At 45.7% G+C, this 24,904-nt stretch overlaps 1 protein-coding gene across 7 annotated transcripts in view; it reads left to right on the top strand.

Moving 5' to 3' along the window:
- Window positions 1-24,904, top strand: part of SYT17 (synaptotagmin 17) — a 117,520-nt gene that overhangs the window by 69,383 nt on the left and 23,233 nt on the right. For all 7 annotated transcript variants that reach the window (XM_075132744.1, XM_048866857.2, XM_048866859.2 and 4 more), the window contains 2 exons: window positions 12,953-13,073; window positions 13,883-14,038. In XM_075132744.1, the coding sequence (XP_074988845.1) occupies window positions 12,953-13,073; window positions 13,883-14,038 (277 nt within the window). The remainder of the gene's footprint in view (window positions 1-12,952; window positions 13,074-13,882; window positions 14,039-24,904) is intronic.

A 24,904-nucleotide genomic window follows, 5' to 3' on the forward strand; every position in this document is an offset into this window, starting at 1 on the left:
CCCCCTCCACATGGAGGTTTGTCCTGTTATAGGGCCTGAGCACTATCATGAATATTCATGCTAATGCCCAGCCTTCCTTGTCCAATTCTGACTTCCTTGCCCTCATAATGTTGGGGTGTACTTATCCATATTAATGCCATTTAACTCATTATCATATATGTCACCTATTGCTCAGCCAAGTTTGTGGTTAGACATCTGCCAATGATTCTATCCTAAAATATCCAGGCCAGTAGCACTTCAGTGTTCCTACAGTTGCCAAGTACCATTAGGTTCCAACTCCTGCTACTGAGCAAGCTAATCCTAGTTCCCCAAAATCTAAAGGTAGCTGACAGGCCATTTATCTATCCCAAGGGTCACAGACCTACTAGGCTTGGCTATATTTATGCTAACTTGCTTAAGCTAATGTCTTACAGGATATAGGCCTGTAGGCTCCTTGAGTTGCTGCTGAATATGATAAAAGGCTAAGCTAGCTTTATGGGCTACACTTGTGGGATGAATATTCAGGGTGCTGCACGGGGATTTGCCCAAATGATACCCATTAATTTGAAGGGGCTTTATGCATTTAAACCATGGCATGGCACATTGATAATATAATAATAATCCTGTGCTACTCACTAGCTCCTTCTATCCCAGGCGCTCAAAGTGTGCGACAAATTTGAAAGAATTTAGCCTCACAACAGCCCTGCAAGGTGGAAAATATTCTCTCCAAGTAAGGCTGGGGAGAATAAGTGACTTGTCCAAGTTCTAGAGGGATTCATTGGCAAATCTAGTGGAACTACTACCCAGATCTCATGACTCTGTTTGAACCCGGCTTTGTGCTCAGTACCCCTAACCATAGATGGGTAAATTGTAGCCAAGGCATACTACACAGCAGCTCAGACCTCCAAAAATCTTTAGTGATTTACTGTAGGAAGCTGCAGGAAGCCTGTGGGAGCAGGGTGTACTAAAGCAGCAGTGTTCTAATATACCTAAGCAGGTAATGCCATGGATAACCTTGAGGAAAATCAATTTGAACCTTCATTAGAAGCACTGTATAGATCTGTACACTGATGTAATGCACCATGTACCTCTGGAGTCAGGGAGCCTTTGAGCTGTAGAACTCTGGGCGTGTTGTAGAGATCTCAAACAGTCCGGAAGGCCTGTGAATGGTGCACTGCACTGATCCAAACAAGATGTGCTAATGGCATAAATTAAACTCTGCTTCCCTCGAAGCAGCCTTGCTGTGTTCCAGAGATGGCAGAAAAAATGAGCCTTTTCTGTGAGGGTTAGATTCAGCCCCAATGATAGTTACAGAAAGTTCTGCATCAAAGACAACCCCAAGGTTACACACTCTAGTAACAGGCTGCATAATACACCCATAAAAAGGCACTGTGAAAGATGAAGCAATAATCAGAACTTCAGGAAAATAATGGACATCCAAGACTGGATGTCACTTAGCTACCTAATCTAACAGGAAATTGCTTTCCCAGAATCACCTGGGATCAAAACCCAAACCGGTGTGTCATCAGCATTACAATTGTAACTCAAATTATAGTTCTAGGTAGAATTGGAACTATACCCACCTGTAATACTGAACTATATACATGCCTTTTATCAGAAAAAAATGAACAGTATTTTAAACGGGGGTATAAAGATTGCCACATACTGGTTTTGTTTGTGATTTTAAGGTGTAATCTCTCTTCCTTATGCGTCAAGTTAGGCATTTAAATTTACAAACTTTGGGATGTAAATGTATCCCTGGATCCTGTAGTGGGGAAATATTAGAGGTTTTGTCATAACTACTGAGAGCAAAATATAAAGTGGACCAATACAGGCAAAACCCACAGCACTTTTTTTCATTAAAAGGTCTTCGACAAACAAAATTCAGACTCTTCTCTTTCTTGAGCACCAATAAAATAAATATGGCACCAAATACATAAGCTTCCCCCTTTCTTTGTTCAAACCCTGCACTTATGTGGAAGAGAGAGATGTCTTTATCAGACCTTCCCTATCCTGCCTGAAAAGGCTTCAGTGTTGTAACAAAAAGATGCTTACGTGCACAGAGTCACTAGGGAAAAAAATATTGTAACATTTCCTCTATACATGACATATATTTATATAATAAAAGCAAGGAAACCAAAGGGCTGATGAGTATGGAGTCATGCCATATTTATGCAGAGCACTGAGAGGGAACCCTCCCAAATTTGACAGGCACTCAGAAGTGAGAAACGTTACTTCCAATCAGTTATGCCAACCTGAATTGGCCTGAGGCTTCTAATTTGTTTCCCACCAAACTAAGAACAACCCCCTCCACCAATCTCGTCTGACTCGATCAGCTCTCCCAGCCGACCTGCTGTAATAAAAATAGCCATCCCCCATCAACTGCTGACTTTCCCCAATTGTCTCCATTTTGCTGGCTGAACAAATGACTCTGTATATTACACATTCTTCCTAGTGCTGGGGATTTCATCTCTTCCACTGGCTTCTCAAGTTCAGTGGCTCTCAACCAGGAGTACTCACAGGTCTTCCAGGGGGTACATCAACTCATTTAGATATTTGCGTAGTTTTACAACAGGCTACATAAAAAACACTCGTGGAGTCAGCATGAACTAAAATTTCATACAGACAAAATAAGAAAGTTAGAAATTGTCAGCTGTGACACTTGTATTTTTATATCTGATTTTGTAAGCAAGTCTATTTTTAAGAGAGGTGAAACCTGGGATTTGCAAGACAAATCAGACTCCTGAAAGGGGCATAGTAGTCTGGAAAGGTTGAGAACCACTGCTCTAATTAGACAGAGTATCAGATATCAGTGCTCAGATTCAGCAGTGTGGACTTGTCCTGCAGCGTGTATGGGAGAGGCAGGAACTAAAACTTGAGAAGTTTTAACTCTTGCCCGGGTTTTTCTGGAGCAGCTGATCCGTTTGTAACTTGGTTGTTAATTGGATGCCATGTGGAGCTATTGAGGACAGTGAATCACAGGTGACCAAACCACAAGAATAAAGTTAGCAAGCATAGTTCAGCATATGAACCTGATTAATGAACAATGGGTTGATCAAATTTAAGGCACCAGGAGAGAAGTGCAAGGTTACAAACAAATTCAAAGACAATTTTTCAGTGCTGAATTGTAGTCATCTGGTCCACCTCCCTGCATTGTGGCAGGATTTGAACCATCCAGCATTCATATTCCTACATGTGAAATATGAAAAATATACATGGATAAGATCAGATATAGTTCACTGCTAAAGTTAAATGCCTGTTCAAGTCGCTGAGTCATTTGTATGGTAGGCTAGTCAGTGAACTGCATTCTGTTTTGAAAATGCTGTTTGTCATTCCGGAAAGCGCATTACCAGCTGTGCTCAACAATGGGACAGTTAAGATTATTTTCCAGCAAACCCATCCTAATGTGGTCTTTGTGGGTTGGATTGCACATTACTTCCTTCAAGGCAATTAATGGAAACATGCAGTGTTTGGACACTGCTGACACTTAGCTGGAAAGCAGAGTGACACAGAAAAAGTCCTCAAGGGAAATTTAGGCAGATGATGCCTGATCCCAAGCCCACTGAAGTTAATGGGAGTCTTTCTGTTCAGTTCCATGGGTTTTGGATTGGACATACTGCACAGTAGTTTGTAACTCATCACCTTCTGTCTGAATATTGCCTGCAAGTCTATTAGTAAAATATAGACCCAGTTCTTCACGGGGGCTTTGCCAGAGTTGCCCATGAACAAGTCAGGCATGTGCAAAAGGGCACGACTGAAGATCAGGACCTTACCTTATCTTTGTGTTATTCGAATCCGGGATCATAGAGTAGGCAGCGTTATGGGTAGTTCACTATAGACCAGAGGTGGGCAAATGACGGCCCTCGGGCCGCATCCTGCCCACGGGACCCCCCTGCCTGGCCCCTGAGCTCGCTAGCCTCCTAGCCCCCTACCCTGCTGTTCCCCCTCCCCCGCAGCCTCAGCTCACTGCGCTGCCGGCGCAATGCTCTGGGTGGTGGGGCTGTGAGCTCCTGCTGGGCAGCGCAGCTGCAGAGCCATGGCCTGACCCGGTGCTCTGTGCTGCGCGGCGACACGGCTGCCTCCCGCCAGGCGGCATAGCTCCCGTCCTGGTGCTCTGGGCGGTGCGGCTGTAGCGGTAAGGGAGCGGGGGGGTTGGATAGAGGGCAGGGGAGTTCAGGGTGGTGGACAGGGCGTGGGGGTGTAGATAGGGGTCGGGGTGGGGAACAAGGGGGTTGAATGGGGACAGGAGTCCCAGGGGGACAGTCAGGAAGGAGGGGGGGTTGGATGGGTAGTCAGGGGCAGGGCTTCCGGGGGCGGTCAGGGAGAAGGGATGGTTGGATGGGGCAGGGGCCCCACGGGGCAGTCAGGAAGGAGAGCAGGGGTTGGATGGGATGGCGGGGGGCAGTCAGGGGCAGAGGTTCTGGGGACAGTCAGGGAGAAGGGGTTGTTGGATGGGGGGCAGGGGGCAGTCAGGGGTGGGAGGTCCGGGGGCAGTCAGGGGACAGGAAGGGGCAAAGATCCTGGGGGTGCCGTCAGGGGACAGGGAGGGGCAGGGATCCTGGAGGTGCCGTCAGGGGACGGGGGGGTTGGATGGGGCAGGAGTCCTGGGGGGGCTGTCAGGGGGCGAGAAGCAGGGGGGGGTCAGATAGGGGGTGGGGGCCGGGTGACACCTGGCTGTTTGGGGAGGCACAGCCTCCCCTAACCGGCCCTCCATACAATTTCAGAAACCCGATGTGGCCCTCAGGCCAAAAAGTTTGCCCACCCCTGCTATAGACCAAGTTTTACAAACAAATTTAAAAAGTGTTTTGGTTAGCCACATCCATTTAGCACCTGCAAAACCTGCATTTGCGGCATAAATTCGTGTGGGTAGGTGCCTGACTGCCTGATCTGTGTTTTTGCGTAAATCTGAGCTTTACACTCACACACCAATTTTGTGTGTGCACAAAATGAAGCAATGTTTAAAATTTTTTGGAATATAAAATTTTTGAATATACAAATTTAATTTTATTTAAAGCTTACCATGAATACATGGAGTCCCTACGCTGTCTGTAACAGAGCGCCAGGCCCTGGTCCATGCCCAGACTCACCGCCCTCTCCCTTCCACTTCCTGGGGTCTGGCTATGCTTTATAAAACCACATAAACTTCAGCATAAGGATAGCTATTCCTAGGAGTTCCGTTTGGGCCAGTGAGATACTTTAAACTCCTGTAGATCCTGGCTGAAACTAAATGGGTCCACCTACCAGGGCCGTCCCTACCCATACGCAAAGTACGAGCTGCGTGCTGCTCCAGTCCCTGCTCCACCTCTTCCAGAGGGTCCCCGCCCCCCACTCCACCCTTTCCCCAAAGCCTCTGCCACTGCTCCGCCCCAGCCCCCGCCCCCACTCCACTCTTTCCCCAAAGCCTCTGCCACTGATCTGCCCGAGCCCCTGCCCCAACTCCACCCCTTCTCCAAAGCCCCCGTCCATGCTCTACCGTCACCCCGCCTCTTCCCACCCCAGACCCGCTCCCACCCCCCTGAGGACTGCAGTAGGGGTCGGGCCTGCACTCACCGGCGGCGGTAAGTGGAGCGACCCGGCCCCAGCCGCGCTGTTGGTGAGTGCTGGGGGGCAGTTTCCCCCTGCCCCTCAGTCCCAAGGCTGTAGGGTGACCAGACAGCAAGCATGAAAAATCAGGACATGGGGTGGGGGGTAATAGGTGCCTATGTAAGACAAAGCCCCGAATATCGGGACTGTCCCTATAAAATTGGGACAGCTGGTCACCCTACAAGGCTGGGGCCGGGTCACTCCACTTTCTGCCACCCCATGAGTGTGGGGGTCAGGCCTGCCGTGCACTCACCGGGCGGCAGGAAGTGGAGTGACCTGGCCACAACCTGCTCTGTTCCACCGGCTCGCGCAGGGGGGCAGTTTCCCCCCTGCCGCCCAAGCCTGCTCCTGCCCCCCTGCAGAGGCCTGGCCCTCCCCCCTGTGGGGGCAGGGGGCTGTGTAGGGCACCAGAATGGCTAGGGACAGCCCTGCCACCTACTACCAGGACCCAACAGTAATTCCCCTGAATCTTGGTGCAGATATTTAGTACTTGAGCCTAGGGTGACTTGAAGAGCCCTGCATTTCTGTACAGCTGTGGTTCTCAACCCACAGGGTTCTTGCAGCCCAATCAGCACAAAACTGCAGCCCATGTGACACTCTCAGGCCCATAAGGGGAGTATATATATTGTGTGGACGTGGCCCACATAACACATAGAGAGGTGCATATGCGTAAATAGGTGGAGAACCACTGCTGTACACAGTCTTAGTGTCTGCCCTGCATCTTATATTTATGATTTGATGGATATTTACAAAATGAATAGTTTGGTGGTGTTACTGGTTGTTAGTTACGCTACTGAGAAAAGTTATAGGTATCTTACAGTATATAACACAGTTTTCCAATTTGTGTTTTCTAAGCATACTGGAATTTGCGAAAGCTGAGCTGTGCAATGAACCAGATTAAACAATGACTGCAAGTGACAAGTAAGAATGGATACGTTACAAAAAATCCAAACCAATGTAGGGTTGCCAGGTGTCCAGTTTTTGAGTGGAACGCCTGGTCAAAAAGGGACCCTGGCGGTTCCATTCAGCACAGCTGACCGGGCTGTTAAAAGTCCAGTCAGCGGCGCAGTGAGGCTAAGGCAGGCTCCCTGCCTGCTGTAGCTCCACGTGGCTCCCGGAAGCAGCAGCATATCCCCACTCCGGCTCCTACGAGTAGGGGCAGCCAGGGGGCTCCGCACGCTGCCCCCACCCCAAGCACCGGCTCTGCAGCTCCCACTGGCCGGGAACCACAGCCAATGGGAGCTGCAGGGGCAGCACCTGCAGACAGGTTAGCACGCAGAGCCTCCTGGCTGTGCCTCACATAGGAGCTGGAGAGGGGACATGCCACTTCTTCTGGGAACTGATTGAGGTAAGCGCCACCTGGAGCCTGAACCCCTGCTCCCTCCTGTGCCCCAACCCCCTACCCCAACCCTAATCCCCCTCCCCCACTCCGAACCCCTCAGCCCCAGCCCGGAGCCCCCTCCTACACCCTAAACCCCTCATCCCCAGCCCCATCCCAGAGTCTTCACCCCCAGCTGGAGACCTCTCACCCCCCCCCACCCCTGTCCCAGCCTAAAGCCTCCTCCCGCACTCTGAACCTCTCAGCCCCAGCCTGGAGCCCCCTCCTGTACCCCAAATCCCTCATCTCTGGCCCCACCCCAGAGCCTGCACCCCCAGCCAGAGCCCTCACCCCCCTGTACTTCAACTCCCTGTCCCAGCCCGGCACCCCTCCCATGTGCTGAACCCCTCATTTCTGGTCCCACCATGGAACCCACACCCCCAGCCTGGAGCCCGTACCCCCTCCCATACCCCAACCCCCTGCCTCAGCCCAGAGCCTGCTCCCATACTCCGAACCCCTCAGCTCCACCCCTCGGTTTGGAGCCCCCTCCTGTGCCCCAAACCCCTCATCCCTGGCCCTACCCCAGAGCCTGCACCCCCAGCCAGAGCCCTCACCCCCTCCCACATCCCAACCCACTGCCTCAGCCTGGAGCCCCCTCCTGCACTCCTCATTTCTGGCCCCACCCCAGAGCACACACCCCCAGACAGAGTCCTCACCCCCCTCCTGCACCCCAACCTCCTGAGCCAGCTCGGTGAAAATGAGTGAGTGAGGGTGGGAAGTTGGAGTGGGGATGGAGTGAGCAGGGAGTGGAACCTCAGAGAAGGGGCGGGGCTTTCGAGGAGGGGCGAGGCAGGGGTGGGGCAAGGGTGTTTGGTTTTGTGTGAGTAGAAAGTTGGTAACCCTAAACCAATGGTGTGCTGTAACAATGTTAATAGGGATGGAAGAATACTGGATTCAGATTCAATTTGTACATGATATTGCTGGTAGTGACAGGGTTCAGAATTATGCAGATTGTCTTATAGACAGCGTGGACCTTTTACACCAGTGGTGGGCAACCTGCGGCCTGTCAGGGTAATCCGCTGGCAGGCCGTGAGACAGTTTGTTTACATTTGCACGGCCATCCATAGCTCCCAGTGGCCGCAGTTCACCATTCCCGGCCAATGGGAGCTGCGGGAAGTGGCGGCCAGCACGCCCCTGCGGCCCGCGCCACTTCCTGCATGCCAAGCTGTGACTAGTCTATCAGGATTCAGAATCAGCCGTTCAAGAGGCTTTGTCCTGAGTGGCAGCAGCCTGTTTTGTGGTGCAGTGATCGGACGAAGTGCAGTGATGTCTGGGTCATTATTCCTGTCTGTGAGACTAATCCAGGACTGATTTCACAGAGTGTGAAGACCCACGCTGGGAGCGACCCAGTGTCAAGCTACTGTCTACATCAGCCATATGTAAGCAAGTAGATAATCAGTTATCCTAAGGTTTGTTGTGGTACTAGTGAAGGGTTAGGGATCAGGATATTACAATTGCCTAGGTGCCCCACTAGCAATGATGATTTTTTGAGCAAGGGCCTAGACAGTATTTGTTGAAGCATGGATGGTGTGTTGCTCTCCAAAAGGAAGGCATTAACTATCCTTAATAATATGCCTAAGGCTTCTCTGCTAGCTTAAGATAGCTATTAAGGGCTTGGGCTCATCTCACAGATGGTTGGCAGTAGTTCCCCAAGCGCATGCACAATCTCAATAAGAAACTGGCTGGGAAAAATCGTCTGGTATAGACAGTACATTTCCACTAATTTTTCTAAACACCTTTTAATAACACCCACTCAGCTGCCTGTTCAGTGCTGAGACTGGGCACAGTCATGTGCTTAGGTAGGGTTTGGACCTATCCTTGGTGCAGAGTACAGTGTGTAAATCCAGATTTAGATCTCCCCTGGGCAGTGCCTTCCTGACCAGAGGGAATTACCTGTGTATTGAAGATTCAGATTACAATGCTAGTCTCTTAGTATCACAGTTATAATGTTTGCAAAGAGTCCTGTGGCACCTTATAGACTAACAGATGTATTGGGGCATAAGCTTTCGTGGGTGAATTCCCACTTTGTCGGATGCATGTAGTGGAAATTTCCAGAGGCAGGTATAAATATGCAAGCAAGAATCAGGCTAGGGATAACGAGGTTAGTTCAATCAGGGAGGATGAGGCCCTCTTCTAGCAGTTGAGGTGTGAATATAATGTTTGAATTCCTTGGGCCGACAAGAATAAGTGCATGTTTGTGGGGGGTGGAGGGGGCTTTCTTCATCTTTCTTTGAGGTAAAACAAGAATGAAGTTTACCGTGGGAAGAAATGGAGAGTGGTGAATGGTTAATTTGGAGTCTGTGTGCACTGCATCTATTTATATTGCCATCTGTTGTAACCAGGATAAGGGAGTAATGATGAGGGTTCAGGATCAGGGCATCCATTCAGGGAGACTCATAAAGGCTGATGCTTTCCATCTCCTCAGATTTTAGGTTTGACTTATTGCCCTGCTTGATTTCTTTGACCAGGTTGGCCATCCCCGGTGGGGCCATCCCCAAATTTATCTCCTTGGCCTATGCAATGGGCAGCGTCTTCCCAGATGGACGGTCACTCAGCAACTCCAGTTGCCTCGCTAGGTCTGTTAAGTAGTGCACACACTCACTTTGCGTAGCCAATTGACTGAACCCAGCTCTGTGACCAGAAACCCCCTTTCATATTTCTTTTAGCATGGATTCCAAGGTGAGAAGGGATGGCTGTGATTACATAGCCTGACCTCCTGTGTAACACAGGGCATAGAACTTCCCCAAAATAATTCCTAGAGCAGATCTTCTTTTTTTTTTTTTTTTTAAATCCAATCTTAATTTAAAAATTGCCGGTGATGGAGAATCCGTCACAACCCTGGGTAAATTGTTCCATTGGCTAATTACCCTCGCTGTTAAAAATCTACACCTTTAATCCAGTCTGAATTTTCTTGCTTTGACTTCCAGCCATTGGATCTTGTTATCCCTTTGTGTGCTAGATTGAAGAGCCCATTATCAAATGTTTGTTTGCTTCCCGTGTAAGTACTCCTAGACTGTGATCATCACCCCATAACCTTCTGTGTTAGGCGAAATAGATTGAACTCCTGGAGTCTGTCATTAAAAGGCACTAAAAAAAAGTGTCTTTTAATCATTCTTGTGGCTTATCTCTAACTCTCTCCAATCTATCAACATCCTCCTTCAGTAGTGGATATCAAAGAAATGGCCATGGTATTCCAGCAGCAGTTAGTCCGTTACTGATCTGTTTCATGTGTGCCACCTTAATTTTGTATGTTCTGGTTGTTTAATGAAAAAGTTGTGCAGTGCCACGTCACGTAACGTTTTGTCTGCCTAAATCTTCCAGGTTAACCTTTTGTCCCTCACCTATTCATAAAGCAGGGCTGTGGGCACTGCCAGAAAATCCCTCTGCCGTAGGCGCTGCTACCATATTCTTCCTGTTGGTTGCTGCTCCAAATACTGACTGTGTTTCCCCCCATGAAGGAGTTCATGCAGGTTTGAGAGGAGATGGTGCCATCTACCCATCTTCTCCCTCCCAGGCTAGCCACTCCCCTCCCAGCCTTGACCCACAGACATACAGTGGAAAGGTCACTGTGCAATCAGGGGGGTGAGGCAGATACTGCCACACCACCTGGCTTGTTTCCGAGGTCACTAATTTCGGCTTGCGTTAGCAGAATGGAGAATGTGGGTTTAAATACACAGGAATTATGTTACTCGCTACTGAAATGCAGTCACCTCTAGGGGTGGAACCAGACAATTAATTAATTAACCCACAGTGATGCTAAACATTAATTTAGGGCATAAAGTGGAAAAGAATGCCATATTCAGTTCAGATCTGAAGTGCAGAGCTTTGCTCAATCTACTACATGTTTACCTGTGTTCCAAAAGCATCTCTGTCATGTAGTCCTGAAACGTCAATAAGAACAATATAGAAGAGAAACTACTGCAGGGGAATCTGAGTGGACAGAATGTAATTACCACAGTTGGGATTGGACCAGGATACCAGATTTAATGGCCCCTACTCATTTTCTGCCCTAGGATCTTTAATGAGGGAAGTCAAAAAGGGCCTGTGTTAAGAAGCAGGAGCCACCTCTGTGATGTTCTGCCGCAGGCCGCAGGTGGGATTAGAGTTTCCTAGCTGAGGATGGGGGAGGGTGGCAGGAAATGGAGGGTCCTTACCAAACCTAGAAGGAATGCCGAGGCTTTATTTACTTCTGGAGGGAGCTCTCCTGAGCAGGGGAAGCCTCCAAACCTGCTCGAGTTTTGTTCTGAGTGTTATGGTTCATTTCAGCCCAAAATGCCACACTCAGCTGGAACTGTCACATTTTGCCTAGTTTCCCCCTGAAAAATGATTAGCTGGCCAATTTCACTGGAATCCAAGCCCCAGTTTGTTCAGTGCCCTGCCCGGGTTTACCTGAAACTTGACTTGGGTTTGTATACTTTGGCAAACTTGCCTCTAATTTCAGGTTTGTGACAGACATTTCCCACAACACTAATTGCTGTTGTAATTTGTGTCCACTTGTGGTTAATAACATCTCTTGCGGTGGTGCCTTTAAAAGTTCTTGTCCTTTCTGTAGTGATTGTGGACCATTGTCTCTCCTTTTCCTTGCTGAGATGGGCCACACAGATCAGATCGGGACCTGGGTCTGAACTTCTCCAGTACTTGGATGTGGGAGTTTTTGGGGTGGGCTCAGCTCTGGTGGTGAGAATAGAAAGATACCATGGTTATTGCAGGTATCGGAAAGGTGAATGTAAAACCAACAATGGTGCTCACTGGATACGTATTTTCATCACACTCATACAATAACAGCATCAGGAAGCTTCAAAGGCAGTGCATGTCAATCATTAGTATTTTAAGCAATCACTTTTAGGCAGCTTTTAGTAATATCTGCTCTCAGACACTTTTACTTGTTTCAGTTAAGTCAGTGAAAGTGGGATTAATGGATAAACAGCTATGTTTATATAAAGCTAAGGTCAGAACACAGTTTGCTGAATAGCAAGGACACTGGTAAGCCCGGCTCTCAGATAAGTGCATGACATGCTGCAATATCAGGGAGTAAGGGAACAAGCTCGTAAGTGAATGCCACCTCTGAATTTCCTCCCTATTGTCAGCTTATACCACAAAGGAAATGCTACTTAATCCCATAGAGTCTGATTCTCTAAGCATTCCGTGCCCACAGTTTCCAGGGTCGTCAATGGCAGTTCTGTGTGTGGCTGTTTTGCAGGATTGGGCCAGTATTTTGGATGTTAACCGCAGATCAGTCATGTTAAATTGTTAAGGTTAGGACTAGATGGAAAAACTTCAAATGCGAGAAAGGAAAATTACAGCTCTTGCGATTCCTCCTCCTTGTGCATCCCGTTGAAACAGTTCTGACAGGGTGACAACCCATTCCTGCCTTGTGTTCTCGCTATGCCGATGAGGGCCCTTCAGCTGCTAAACACTCCAGTGCAGTTTATTCACATTTGCTCTTCCCATCACCTTACCGTTCCACACACCATATTAGGTACGGTTTCAGTTTCTCCTCCTCAGGTCTCTACTGGGGAGAGAGCATTCTCTCCAGAGACTGGTTCTCATTCTCCCTCCTGCACTGCCTTCCTGTGCTTTCTTAAACCTGCTGGGTTAATGGGCCAAGTTCCTCATTGGTCCTCCTCCAGCCCATTGTAATCCACTAATTAGGCCCTGGGGAGAATTAATTGGTGTTTCAGTGACCAGAGTGCTGGCTCAGTTCTTGGTTCCCAGCCCTCTGTCACAAGCAGACTACGGCGTAATGATGGCAATTTTAAAACGGAACCATGTTCAGTGATTGATGTGTAAATATAGTGAAGCAAACCTACTAGCAGGGGATCGTAAGCTTATTTATACCTTATTCAGTGCAAGGCCCCAAATGGTTCCTGAAGATGATGAAAATGGAATGTGACTTAAAATGTTTTTCTGCCATTTCAGTCCATTAGGGGATCTGTTTTTGTTGGTTGAATTGCAGTTGTCTCTCTAGCTGACTTTGCAGTTATATATTCTCATATTTCCTTTTCCTTGTAGAATGAAGTCGAGTTGGGAGAGCTGCTGCTATCACTAAATTACCTTCCCAGTGCAGGAAGACTGAATGTAGACATTATTCGAGCGAAACAACTTCTTCAGACAGATATGAGCCAAGGTTCAGGTAAAGGGCAGTGTATTTCTCAGATCACTCCTGCATGTTTGTGTGTGCTCTAAAATTGTCCTATATAGTTAGGCAGCCATTTTTTGATTCCACCTAAATGATTTGGACACTTTGTTCCCATTAAAATTAATGCATGGCTTTGAAAAGCTCTCATATATGTGGTTTTAAAAATATATATATAAATCAAACATTGATAGTCCAAATCTACTGGCCGGAGCCTAGGATTGGGAACCAGGAATTTCCAAATGCTATCCCTGCCTCTGCTTTTGTGGTTTAGGATTATTTCTCAATGTTTGTGCTGTGCTTTGCAGACACAAAGTGTTGTGTGAGTGTTAAATATAAAGGCGGTTTAATTCTGCAAAACTTGTTCTGCTGTGTGATTTTTGACAATGCCCACTCACCCCTCACCTGAGTATGGAGAAAGGTCTATTTCATCATTCTAGCAGCTGGTGATTCTCCCTCTCCCTCACGATATAGTTCCCTCACTCCCTACTCCAGCTGCTGCTGTTGTCAGACTATTGACATCTGTCAGTGAGAACAACATACCTGGCTTTTGTCAAGGTCACCATTTGTTGCACTCCATGCAGAGTCAACAGAAACATTCTGAATTCTGCTGCCTGAGACTTGTACATCTCCACTGCAAGTCACCTGGTACCTGGACATGATAAGAGTCCAGATCCCTCCCCAAAGCTATTTTTCCTCCACAGTGCCGCTCCACACTCTGGTCCCAACTGTGCAGAACCTTTCTGAGACAGGAACATTGACTGGCTGCACCTGTAAAGCTGGAATTGTGTTTGTGTTTCTTTCAGATCCCTTTGTGAAAATTCAGCTGGTTCATGGATTAAAATTAGCCAAAACCAAGAAAACCTCTTGCATGAAGGGTACAATAGATCCCTTCTACAATGAGTCCTTCAGTTTCAAGGTTCCTCAAGAAGAACTGGAAAATGCCAGCTTAGTATTTACAGGTAAAAGCATTCTTGCTATTGATTTGATGCTATCTTGGCTGTCTCCGAGGTAAACAAATTAGCTGCCCCATGCATGCACTTTAGCCTACGCAATGTCTTCATCTTTTTCAGCAAGCTAACATTTATGGGACAGTCAGCTCTGTCATTTCTAGAGAAGCTTAATTAGCATCACGCTTCTCTGCACAGAAGCTTTCCTGGTGTTGTCACCTGTAATATGGAACTGTCTAGGAACTCACCTTGTCAGTTTCACTCTTAATTGGTGCTACTGGGAAAGCATTTCCACTGAGAAGAGAGGCAGGCTAATTGAACTGGGTCCTAAAGTGCTTCCTGGAGAAGTCAGAGGAATGAGAGATAGGTGGAAGGAAGTATCTGATGATCAACCTAGACCTTACAACAATACTCATTTTGCGACTCCACATAATTTTTACTTTGAGGATTGTGCACGTCTTGTGCTAGCCCATTATACCACTGTTATATAAATTGGTTTGTTTATGGCTGTATTTTTAAAGGGACACTATTAAGGTACTGAGCTTCCAAAGTAAGTGCTGAGATTTATTGTTGACTCTTTGGATTTTTGTAACACTCTGAAAAGAGATTGATGACAAATGTCCAGGTGGTGTTTTGGTGGGTTTTTGCATTGTTGAATTTGGGATTTGCTTACTTCAGTTATGAAAACATGCAATGGAAACTGACACACACAAAAGTTTCTCAGAGCAGGGTTAGATAACATAGTGGTAAAAATGACTGCTCCTGGTCTATGTTGTGGCTTATCTGGTTGATAGCACTGGAAAAGATGTATTATTGTGGAAAAACATTTAAGAAGTTTCTAAGGGCAGACACACCCTTGCAAACTGCAGCCTTCTTAGTAGTTGCACAGTATATGCAGTACAAGAAATGGCAGTGCAGGCTTCCATGTGCTACCTTTCGAAGTGTCTTAACCCAGACCTGAAGCATCTGTTTTTATGGGTTTTCTATTGTAGCAAAAGGAATGAAGAGGGTAGTTTGGATTTTCATGCCTCTTCAGTCCTTGGCTTGTTGGCTGAGACTGCCAATAAAGGGTATGGCTAGACTTCAAAAAAACACCCACTCCTGGCCTGTGTCAGCGGCCTCAGACTTGGGCTGCGGGGCTATAAAATGGTAATGTAGATGTCTGGGCTTGGGCTCTAGCCTGAGCCCTGGAACCCCACAAGCAGGCCACCAGCCCAAGAGCCTGGATGTCTACACGGCAATTTTATAGCTCCACAAGCCCAAGTCAACTGACACGATGCCTGTTGTGATGATTTTATGGTATGGACATCTGTTCACTAAGAATCAGGCAGAGACCACTGGCTCATCTCAGTTGGCCACTGAACAGCCATTGGATGATGGGAATTTTGGTCTCTGTTGACCTCTGTCGTATTTGAACTAGTAACCTAGAAGTGAAAGGCTGCATAACTCACTATTCATCGACTGAGCAGTCCACTCTCCCAATTGTCTTCAGTAGTATGAGTTTGAATGATATTTCTGTGGGCAAACAAGTTGTAGAAAAGAACAGAGTTGTATAAAGACCACATCTGTTGGTCATATTTTAATACATGCTTTCTTTACCAGGAGGAGAAAATACCAAATTCAAGAATACAAAAAACCGCACCAGATGCCGTTTTGAATTGTTCTTTAACTTTCATTTCCACTTTTTAATGCCATGCTCAGAAGCATTAAAAACCAAATTCTGCTCTTGTCTGCACCAGTGCAGTTGCACTGGGGTAATCAAGAGCAAAATTCATGCCCAAGCATTCTCTGTGAAATTGATTTTGTGAATGGTGACAATGGCTTTGCTAAAAATTATAATGCAAATAGGATTCGGTCCCAGTTGTTACACTGGACTAGATGGTAGCATTCATGCCACTGTGGTGCAGAGGGCAGTGTGGAGCCAAATGGTCCCTGGAGGAGCACTGTCTCAGGCAGGCACAGTCTCTCCCAGCGCTGTATAGGGGGTGAATTTTGCCTTAGACATTGGGATGCAATTAATTGCTCCCTCCATGGCCATGAGTCCATCTGCTCTTCACCCCACCTGCCCCACTTTTGGCATTGTGGTCTCTGGGAGGAGCAGGAGTGAGCAGTCCCTAGAGCTGAGGGAGCACAGGGGCTGCCACTGTGGGTGGCCTCTTCTGCAGCCTTGTAGAGATCCTGAAACTTGATGTGCCCCAGTCCTGCAGTCAAGCAAGGGCCATAAGCGGAGTTTATGCTCCGTGAGTTAAAGGAAAAGAGGGAAGGATTTTTTTTTGTAATGTTCCGACAATGTTTCTGAGCCATTAAAAAGAGAATCTGCACCCAAAAATATTATTACAAAGCTCTGTATTTCTTACATGGCAGAAACGGCTGTCAAGTCAGTGAAAAAAGCTGATCAGCATTTTAAATCTTGCCCTTCATGCACAGAAATTTCCACAGCAAAAAGGCTATATTTAAGCATGTCTTTACATGCAGGCCATCTTGAATGTTCCCTTTCATGTGTAATAATGAATTTGTTCCTGGAATCTTCAGTCAGGTGATCTCTTTCTTCAGGAGTGCAATACTCCAGTCCTTACCTACAGAATACCAGCTCCCTATGATCAGGAACAAGGAATGAAATACAACGCAATTCATTAGAGCAAATTAAGTTGGTGTCAGGTGGTTGGATGGCTGACCTTTTATTATGGATCCTTTTTTTTTTTATAATGAGTTAATCAAAAGTTAACTGATTCATAAAAATAAACTGTCACATGTTCTTACACAGCAGTTAGATTTAACTGATGATCTTTGAAATGATCACATCACCGCGTTGTACCAGAGCGCACAAAATAGTCATTTTTGAAATCGCTGGCCTGTGATTATCTACTACTTCATCAGAACACAGTGGCATGGAGTACATGTCCTTGACGAGATCGATAGGGCCAGATTCTGATAACCTTCCTCATGTTGAGTAGTGTATCACTCTGAGTAACCCTGTTGCTGTTGATATTGCAGTAATGCCTAGAGGTTCCAGCCAAGATCAGGGCCCCATTGTGCTATACGAACCCATGGTGAGAGACGGCATCTGCCCTGCAGAGCTTACAGTCTAGAAAAGAGAGAGACAAAGTGTGGAAGGGGAAGCAGAGCAGAGGTACAGAGGGTGAACTGACTTGCCCAAGGTTACATCACAGGTCAGTTACAGAACCAGCATTAGAACCTGCTGTCATCCCCTAGCCACAAAGACTACGCTGCCTTTCCATTGTCCTATTCCGTGCTAGCAAGGGGTATCAAAACCTGGCCTGTTATGAAGAGTGGTGAAGAAGGAATCCTATATAGCCACGTAGAAGCAAGTGGAGAATGGATATCATGGAAATAACATAGTCCAGTGGACTTGGTGATGGTAAGGACTCTGGGCCAAATTCTTTGCTAGTGTAAATGGGCAAAACTCCATTGACATCAGTGCAGTTGCATCCATTTAAACCAGTAGAAAATTTAGTCCAATTTCATGTCATGTCAGTGTGTGCTTTTAAATAAATAAAGTTAAGCAGCTGTGACTACTCCAAGGGTGGCTGCATTTCTGTGTTGGGTAAGTGTTCCCTACATTGCCTTTCCTGAATCACTGGGGTATAGTGTGGCTTAATTGGTTCATTCTTGCAAATGAACTAAAGCCACTTCCTTTTTTTCTTTTAGGTTTTGCTTGCTCTAGCATCCCTTAAGTCAGTTAATTAAATTTGCTGATGAGAAAAGAGCCAATTAAAAAGGAAAGTAATCATGCGGTGAAGATTGGCTAGTGATACCATGAAGGTGTATAAATCTGTAAAAGCACCCAGGCCAGCCAGTAGCCAGATCAGATTTATTTGAGCATAAGCTTTTGTGGGTAAAAACCCCACTTCATGGCCATGCACCTGAAGAAGTGGGGTTTTTACCCATGAAAGCTCATGCTCAAATAAATCTGTTAGTCTTCAAGGTGCCACCGGATTCCTTGTTGTTTCTGTGTAGCTGGTGATCGATTCAGAAGTGACACACTGTTTGATTTAGGATATACCCATGCTGTAGCTGGGAGGTGTAATAGATGTAGCAGTTCTAGGTTTGACTGAGCTAGCTCGCTAAAATGAGCAGCCTAGCTGCAGCTGCGTGAGTGGCAGGAGAGGCTCGCCCCCACAATACAATCCCATCTAAAACCCTAGGTGTGTGCTCGAGGTGACTAGCCTCTCCCACCACCCATGCAGCCATGGATATACTTCTATCTTTAGTATGCTAGCTTGCTCAGTGGTAGTGCAGATATATCTGCCCAAACTGGAAATTACAACTCCAGCTCCAGTGCAGATATACCCTTAGAGCAATAAGACTTTTGCGCGTATTTTTCTTGTGTACATTTATTTAAACAGCATAGTTTTCAGTATACTATGGTGGGAAGTGCATACAGCTCCCATTACTTTTAATGAGAGTTGAGTGTGCAACATTGCACAGACGACGCTGACAAATGAATGTCTCTTTCCCTTTGTGCAAGTCTCATTTCTGCAAATTCCCCCACCACGCATACACCTATACCCCCCCCCCCATACTTATCATATGATTCTCTCTACCTTTGGATTGAAAATATGATTTGTAACCATCATGTTTAAGCACAGCATTGGATCTACCTACACACAGATGAACCATGAGTTTGAACCCTAGTGTGGTTGACTTACAATGTAGCACCCTATTTCTGATTGACTGTTATATGCCAGGTTGAGGCATCGCCATGGGCAGCTGTCCATCAATGTAGCCTGTGCTGCCACTGAGGAAGCTACAGATGCTAATGAAGATGAATTTTATTAGCAGCTAGCAGCTGTGATGCAATCTGTTCCACTGCACGACGAACTTATTGTACTCGTAAATATGAACGCTGCACCAAGTTGTCCCAGAAATGGCTTCAAAACCGTTTTTGGGCCATTTTCCTCTGGAACAATAAATGACAGCTCGGTGAGATTACTCTTCTTTTGTGCTTTTCATAGCATTACCAACACTGGCAGTTGGTTCAGGCACCTAGATATCTGTCAAGAGATGTGGATATTCAATGATGGGTGGACAAGGGAGAAGCTGGACCATATATTGATCAGAATCGTAGTATAGTAAGGTCATACTGGGTCTACAGAGGTGCATAAGCCCTGATCATTGTCACTTTGTTGCTAAAATGCCAATTACTCCTCTCTTTTAACATAAAAGTGTCCTCCTCGTGATACATAAAGCACAAGGCATCTGTAAAAATTCAGTACTTGCTAATAAGTAGTCTGTCTCAGTGGAGAAACAAATTAGACACACTTGGCACTCTCCCAGATGATGTAGAATTAGCTTGGACAGTCATAAGCACAATCATCTGAACAGCAGTAGATGCCATCCCAGAACTGAAATGCTACAAGTGATGCCTCCAGCTGTACAATGGGACGTTTCAAATATTGCAAAAGAAATAGACAGTGCCATGATTATAATGTTTACAAGGTATTTTTTGAGTGTGAGCAAAAGTGCCTCCTGAAGCTTATTTTGAGAACTTGACAAAAGAGGCAGAAGAGGGAAGGAGACCTAATAAATTTCGACAGGCATTCAAAGCTATACAGTCATTTCGATCCAAAAATGAACTTTTTGCAGGATCTTTGCTGACAAACAAGGCTGATGGTAAAATGTACTTTATCCAAGAAGAAGTCCTGCAAACTTTTGTAAATGTACCTACATTGGAAGAGGTTCACTCTAAAGAAACTGCGAAGCGGGCATGCTACCGGACCTGATAGCATAATGCCTGAATTTCTCAGATGTGCCATAGAGCCTATAACTGTACCATTACACCAACTTTTTGTCTGGGCTTGGACTACTGGGAAGTTACTAGCAGAGTGGAAGGAAGGGATCGTTATTCTGCTCTGTAAGTGGGGAACAGCCCCCGCATTGAATGTGGTAACTATAGGTCAATTGACTCTGCCCTCTGTTCTTGGAAAAGTCATCACACATGTCCTACTCACCTGGCTCCAGCCTTGCCTTGTGAAACTCCATCTCCCAGAGCAATTGGGCTTCACTGCCAGGCAATCCACAGTGGATGCTATATTTGCTCTTCATCTTTTATCTGAGATCCATCGTGAATTTAACTGGCCTTTGACAGTAGCATACATAGACCTAAAGGCAACCCAGTAGTGCAGAGAAATTGAGCCCTGTTTAGCTCATGGTTTTGGATATTTTTGAGTAAGACCTTAAAAGCTGAGATCCTATTTGCTCCTTGTAAATATAATATATCCCATGATGTAAATCCTTGGCATTTACAAGCCAAAATATTCTTCCTCCTGCTTCTGTGCAATGTGTTTTGTATTGGTCGTCTATCTGCTACACTGCCTCCACCCTTTCAGTGGTTGGTGAAATGATTCTCATAAGAATATACAGTTATATGTTATGTGCTCCACTGGAGACACTTTGTGCCTAATTTTCAGAGGTGATAAGGAATGGGGGAAGGAAGTGGTCCCAGGCACTAGGACCCAGATCCACAAAGGTATTTGGGCCCCTACCTTCCATTGATTTCAATTTCAATTCAGTTGGAGCCTAAATACCTTTGTGGGTCTGGGCCTAGATGTCTGGAGGCCTCCATTTTTGGGTGCTGCATTTGAAAGTCTGTCAAAACTTCTAAAAATGTTGGCTGTAGTTTGTAAAGTGCTTAAAAGGTGCTGTTTGCATAGTAGCTGTTGATACTACTAATACATTCCACTACCTCTAAATATTCTTACAACTAAAAGATAGCACGTCAACAGCTAGAGGAGAAATTTGTTTTATTTTGGTGCCTCAAACCTATTGACCAGGAGGTGTGCATTTGTATACAAAGCGTAGTAGAAATGCACTGTGTTTTTATTATCTTAGCCTTCTGTGCACTTGATAGACAGCCCCCAGTGCTATCAGCCGGTTAATTGCACAGAGACCATGGATTGTCTCTATGCAGACAAACACAGCAGCCAGTAAAGAACGGTATGTTTCCCCCACAATACTTCATACACCTGTGAACATACGTGTTAATTGTCATGTCTCTCTTACTAAAGGAAAGATGGAATTTGGCCTGACCACCAGAATTATTGGCAGTTTATTTCAAGTGGAGCCGTAGGATCATTGCCTGCCAAGTACACCAGGCAAGCAAAAAGGGAGCTTTAAACCGTAGAGATTAATACCTCCTAGTGCATTTATGGATGCCAGTGTTGGGGATGTAAAGATACCTACTCACCTCAGTCAAGAGCGATGCTGGAATTTGCTGGACTATACTTTTTAATCTGAGTTTTGATCATTTTCCAAAAGAGACTTTATTATAAAGTGGAAAGAAAGTTCTTAGAATCCAAGAAATGTGGTCATTCAATGCTGTAAGCTAGTTAATAAGTATTATTGTTGTTAATATTAATAATATTTGCATTGCAATATTGTTCAGATGGCCCCCAAAGGACTAGTCCCTCCCAGGCAAATGGCCTGTTAGTGACTCATTAACATCTCTTCTTCACTTACCTGATATAAAACAATAATCCTTTGATACCTCCAGTAAGAGAATATAGGCAACCATGTGATCCTACTTCTGTCACACTTCTCTTCCTTCTCTGACACATCCATGTTGTGTCTATTTAGATTGTAAGCTGTTGGCGCAAGAAATGTCTTCTCCGTTATGGCTGTACAACACCGAGCACAGTGGGGCCCTGCTTCTGACTTAGGCATCAGAACAGGGTTATAATGTAAATAATAGTTAATAATTGCATTGTGCTAGGCACTGTGCAAGGACATAGAGAAACAGAAACATGGGGCCTGACCCAAGGAGTTTACATTCTAAACATGAGTCTGTGTAACAAACAATAGGAGGTGAAGTGGGGAGATTGCTCTTAAAATGGATGCATAGCAGGAATCCTCTTGCTGCATCCTAAAATGTAAAATACAGCAGAGCACTCTTAAAAGGATGTGTTGTAAAGCAAGGGCGGGGGAGGGAGCTTGTGCCATTTTTGCTTGTCGGCACTGTATAATTGTGGATTGCAGGATCTGGCTATAATTTTTGGTATGTGTATGTTACCGTCAGTGAAATCCTTTTCTTCTAAATTGTTTGTAGATTTCAGTCTGGCTAGCTCCACTTCTCATGGTGCCATTTCTCCGTACACAATGAGGGTACAGCTTTTAAAGTGTCTACGTCCCATTTTTAATGGTGATTTAAGGCCAGATTTTCCAAGATATTTAGGTGCCTAATGATTGAGGGGGGTGCCTGATTTCAATGGAAATTAGGTACCTAGGTGCTTATGGAAACTCCAGTAGGTGCCTAGCTGTATCTGCATCTTCAGATGCCTAACTGCCTATGACACCTGGCCCTTAGGCTCCTAAATCACTTAGGTGCTTTTGAAAATTTTACCCCAGGGCTCTAAATTAACTTATACTTAATAGAAACTGCTTTGGCTAAAATAATAATCAAATTACACTGCCCAGTAGTAAAACAAACCTGGTTCCTCCCCCTGGCCAAGGAATATTCAAGGGAGATTTAATTGCAGCTGAATTTCTGCAGAATATTTTTGGTTTGGGTTTTATTCTTGTTGGTTTGGTTTTGAACATCCACATATTATTGAAAAAGATTCCTACTGTTTGTGTTTAAGGATATTTATTCCTTTTTTAAGCCATTACAACCTGATGAGAAGAACTAGCACGTCCATGAAATTCGGTGTTACTGTTGGTGATAGATACTTGTTTTAGGCACAGGTGCTGGAACTAGAGATGCTGAGGGTGCAGCTGCACCCTCGGGCTTGAAGTGGTTTCCATCATATACATGGTTCGCAGTTTGGTTCAATGGCTGACAGCATCCCCACTATAAAAATTGTTCCAGCACCCCTTGTTTTAGGCACTATATTGTGACACGGAATACATGGACACTAATGGCTAGTCAAGCTTAACAGTGAAGTAGTGTAATCTGTCACTATTCTACATCTCAAATTATTAGTGATTATTCTACAGGCTTTACTTTGCCTGTGTTGACTCTAAACACTTCATAGTAGGACGCTTGAATGAGGTAGAGACCTTTTCTGTGCGGGACATATTCAGTGGTGAGGCTTTACTTGATGTTGTTCTAGTTGAGTGAAAATGTGCTTAGCATACTGCTGAACCAGAACACAGGGTGCTGGACCAAATACCCTGCTGGTGTAAGCAGGAGCAATGCATTGACATTAACAGAGCTGTGCCTGCTTATGCCAGTAATGAATATGGCCCTTTATCTGCAGATAAAGATTGTAAATCGGGTATGTGCCAAAACCAGAACCATTTATCTGACTGACATACCCAAAGTTTTGGAAAATGGATCTGAACCCTCCTTGATTTGCAAAGCAAAAACACCCTGGCACAAAGTTTTGCAAAAACAAATGCATCCACTCCCATTTGGCCCATCTGTGATTGAAATGCAGATTGAGAAACAAGATCTGTATATCTGAACCTTGGGACTTAGATAAAATCAGACCTATCACTGGTTTAATTTTTGGAAAAACAAAACCTGATGGAAAATCATTCTCACTCTTGTCCGTGCCTCATAGCAATCCCAGTTAATGGAGTAGGCCTTCTGCCCTCAGTACCTCTGGCCATATTAGAGTGGTGATTATGATGTGTATTTGAATGGCAAAAAAATTAATCACATGATCAAGACATTGAGATATTAGTGCTTTTCACTGGTATTGTAATGATAAGGAGCCAAATCTTTAAATTTTCCAGTTAGCTTCATATGTTGAAGCATGAAATTGGCCTCAGCTGCAGGCATGACCAGAGATGCACCTGAATTTTGAGCTGCCTGAATACAGTATGTGGAAACTTGACCTTCAAACATCTAAGTAGTTAAATGTCAACATCCCCTTTAACTGCCAGTTTGCAGGGGTTGCAAACTGTGTTAGGGGTGGGGCCGGAACATGTTTCAATGAGCATAGCTCATCTCCTCGACTTAGCTGTCAGTCAAAAATTTCTTCATGCTTTTAGACACACAAGAGAGCCTCTTGCTTTCATACCCAAACAAAATAAACACCCCCCTCTCACTGAAAGCAAATCAAGCTATTTCTCTTCCAGGCTGGGAAACAAGAAAATGAGATTATTTCTATTTTAAAATACTTGCAAGGCGCTCTGATACTGTGGTGATGGGAGCTGTATAAGTACCTAGCTACAGACAGGGATAGCTATCTTGCTGCTAGGCAACCTCCATTGAAAATTACATTTCAATGCTGTCCCAGGGCACGCCTGCCCTGTAGCATCCCCCTCCTCTCCAGATCTAGCGTGGTGCTGCAGGCACTCCCTGCCTGAGTTTCTTTTCTCTCAGGACTCCATAGAGTCCAAAATGGTGTAAGACAAAATTCTCTTGCTGGGAGGATACTTTATTAAACACAAATAAACTTGACATGAAATCTCTCCCCTTGACTCAGGGTTTGCACAGCCTCCTCTTCTTGGGGCCTGTGGACTTGGGGAGTTCTGCTCCTCCATCGCTGTGAGCACCGCACTGGAGCTGAGCATTGGTGTATGCCTACACTGCAATAAAATAGCCTTAGCTGGCTGGATCAACTGGCACAGGCTCATGGGGCTCAGGCTGTGGGGCTATAAAAGAGCAATGTAGAGGTTTGGAGTTGGGCAGGAGCCTGGGCTTTGGAACCTTCCCCCCCTTGTGGGGTCCTAGAGCTCAGGCTCCAGCCTGCCGTTTACAGTGCAATTTTATAGACCTGCAGCCTGAGCTGAAGTCAGCTGACACGAGCCAGCTGCAGGTGTTTTGTTGCAGTATAGACATACCCTTGATGGCCTTTTATCAGGCTCAGGCTTTCATTATTGAATTCCCTACCTTGATGGGCTCATTCCCCTTAAATTAGCTCATTCTGGGTAGCCTGGGTCCAGTGGAGGTTGCTGTTTCTGAAACATCTG

The sequence above is a fragment of the Caretta caretta genome, chromosome 10 (genome assembly GCF_965140235.1).
Source record: "Caretta caretta isolate rCarCar2 chromosome 10, rCarCar1.hap1, whole genome shotgun sequence".
Taxonomy (NCBI): domain Eukaryota; kingdom Metazoa; phylum Chordata; order Testudines; family Cheloniidae; genus Caretta; species Caretta caretta.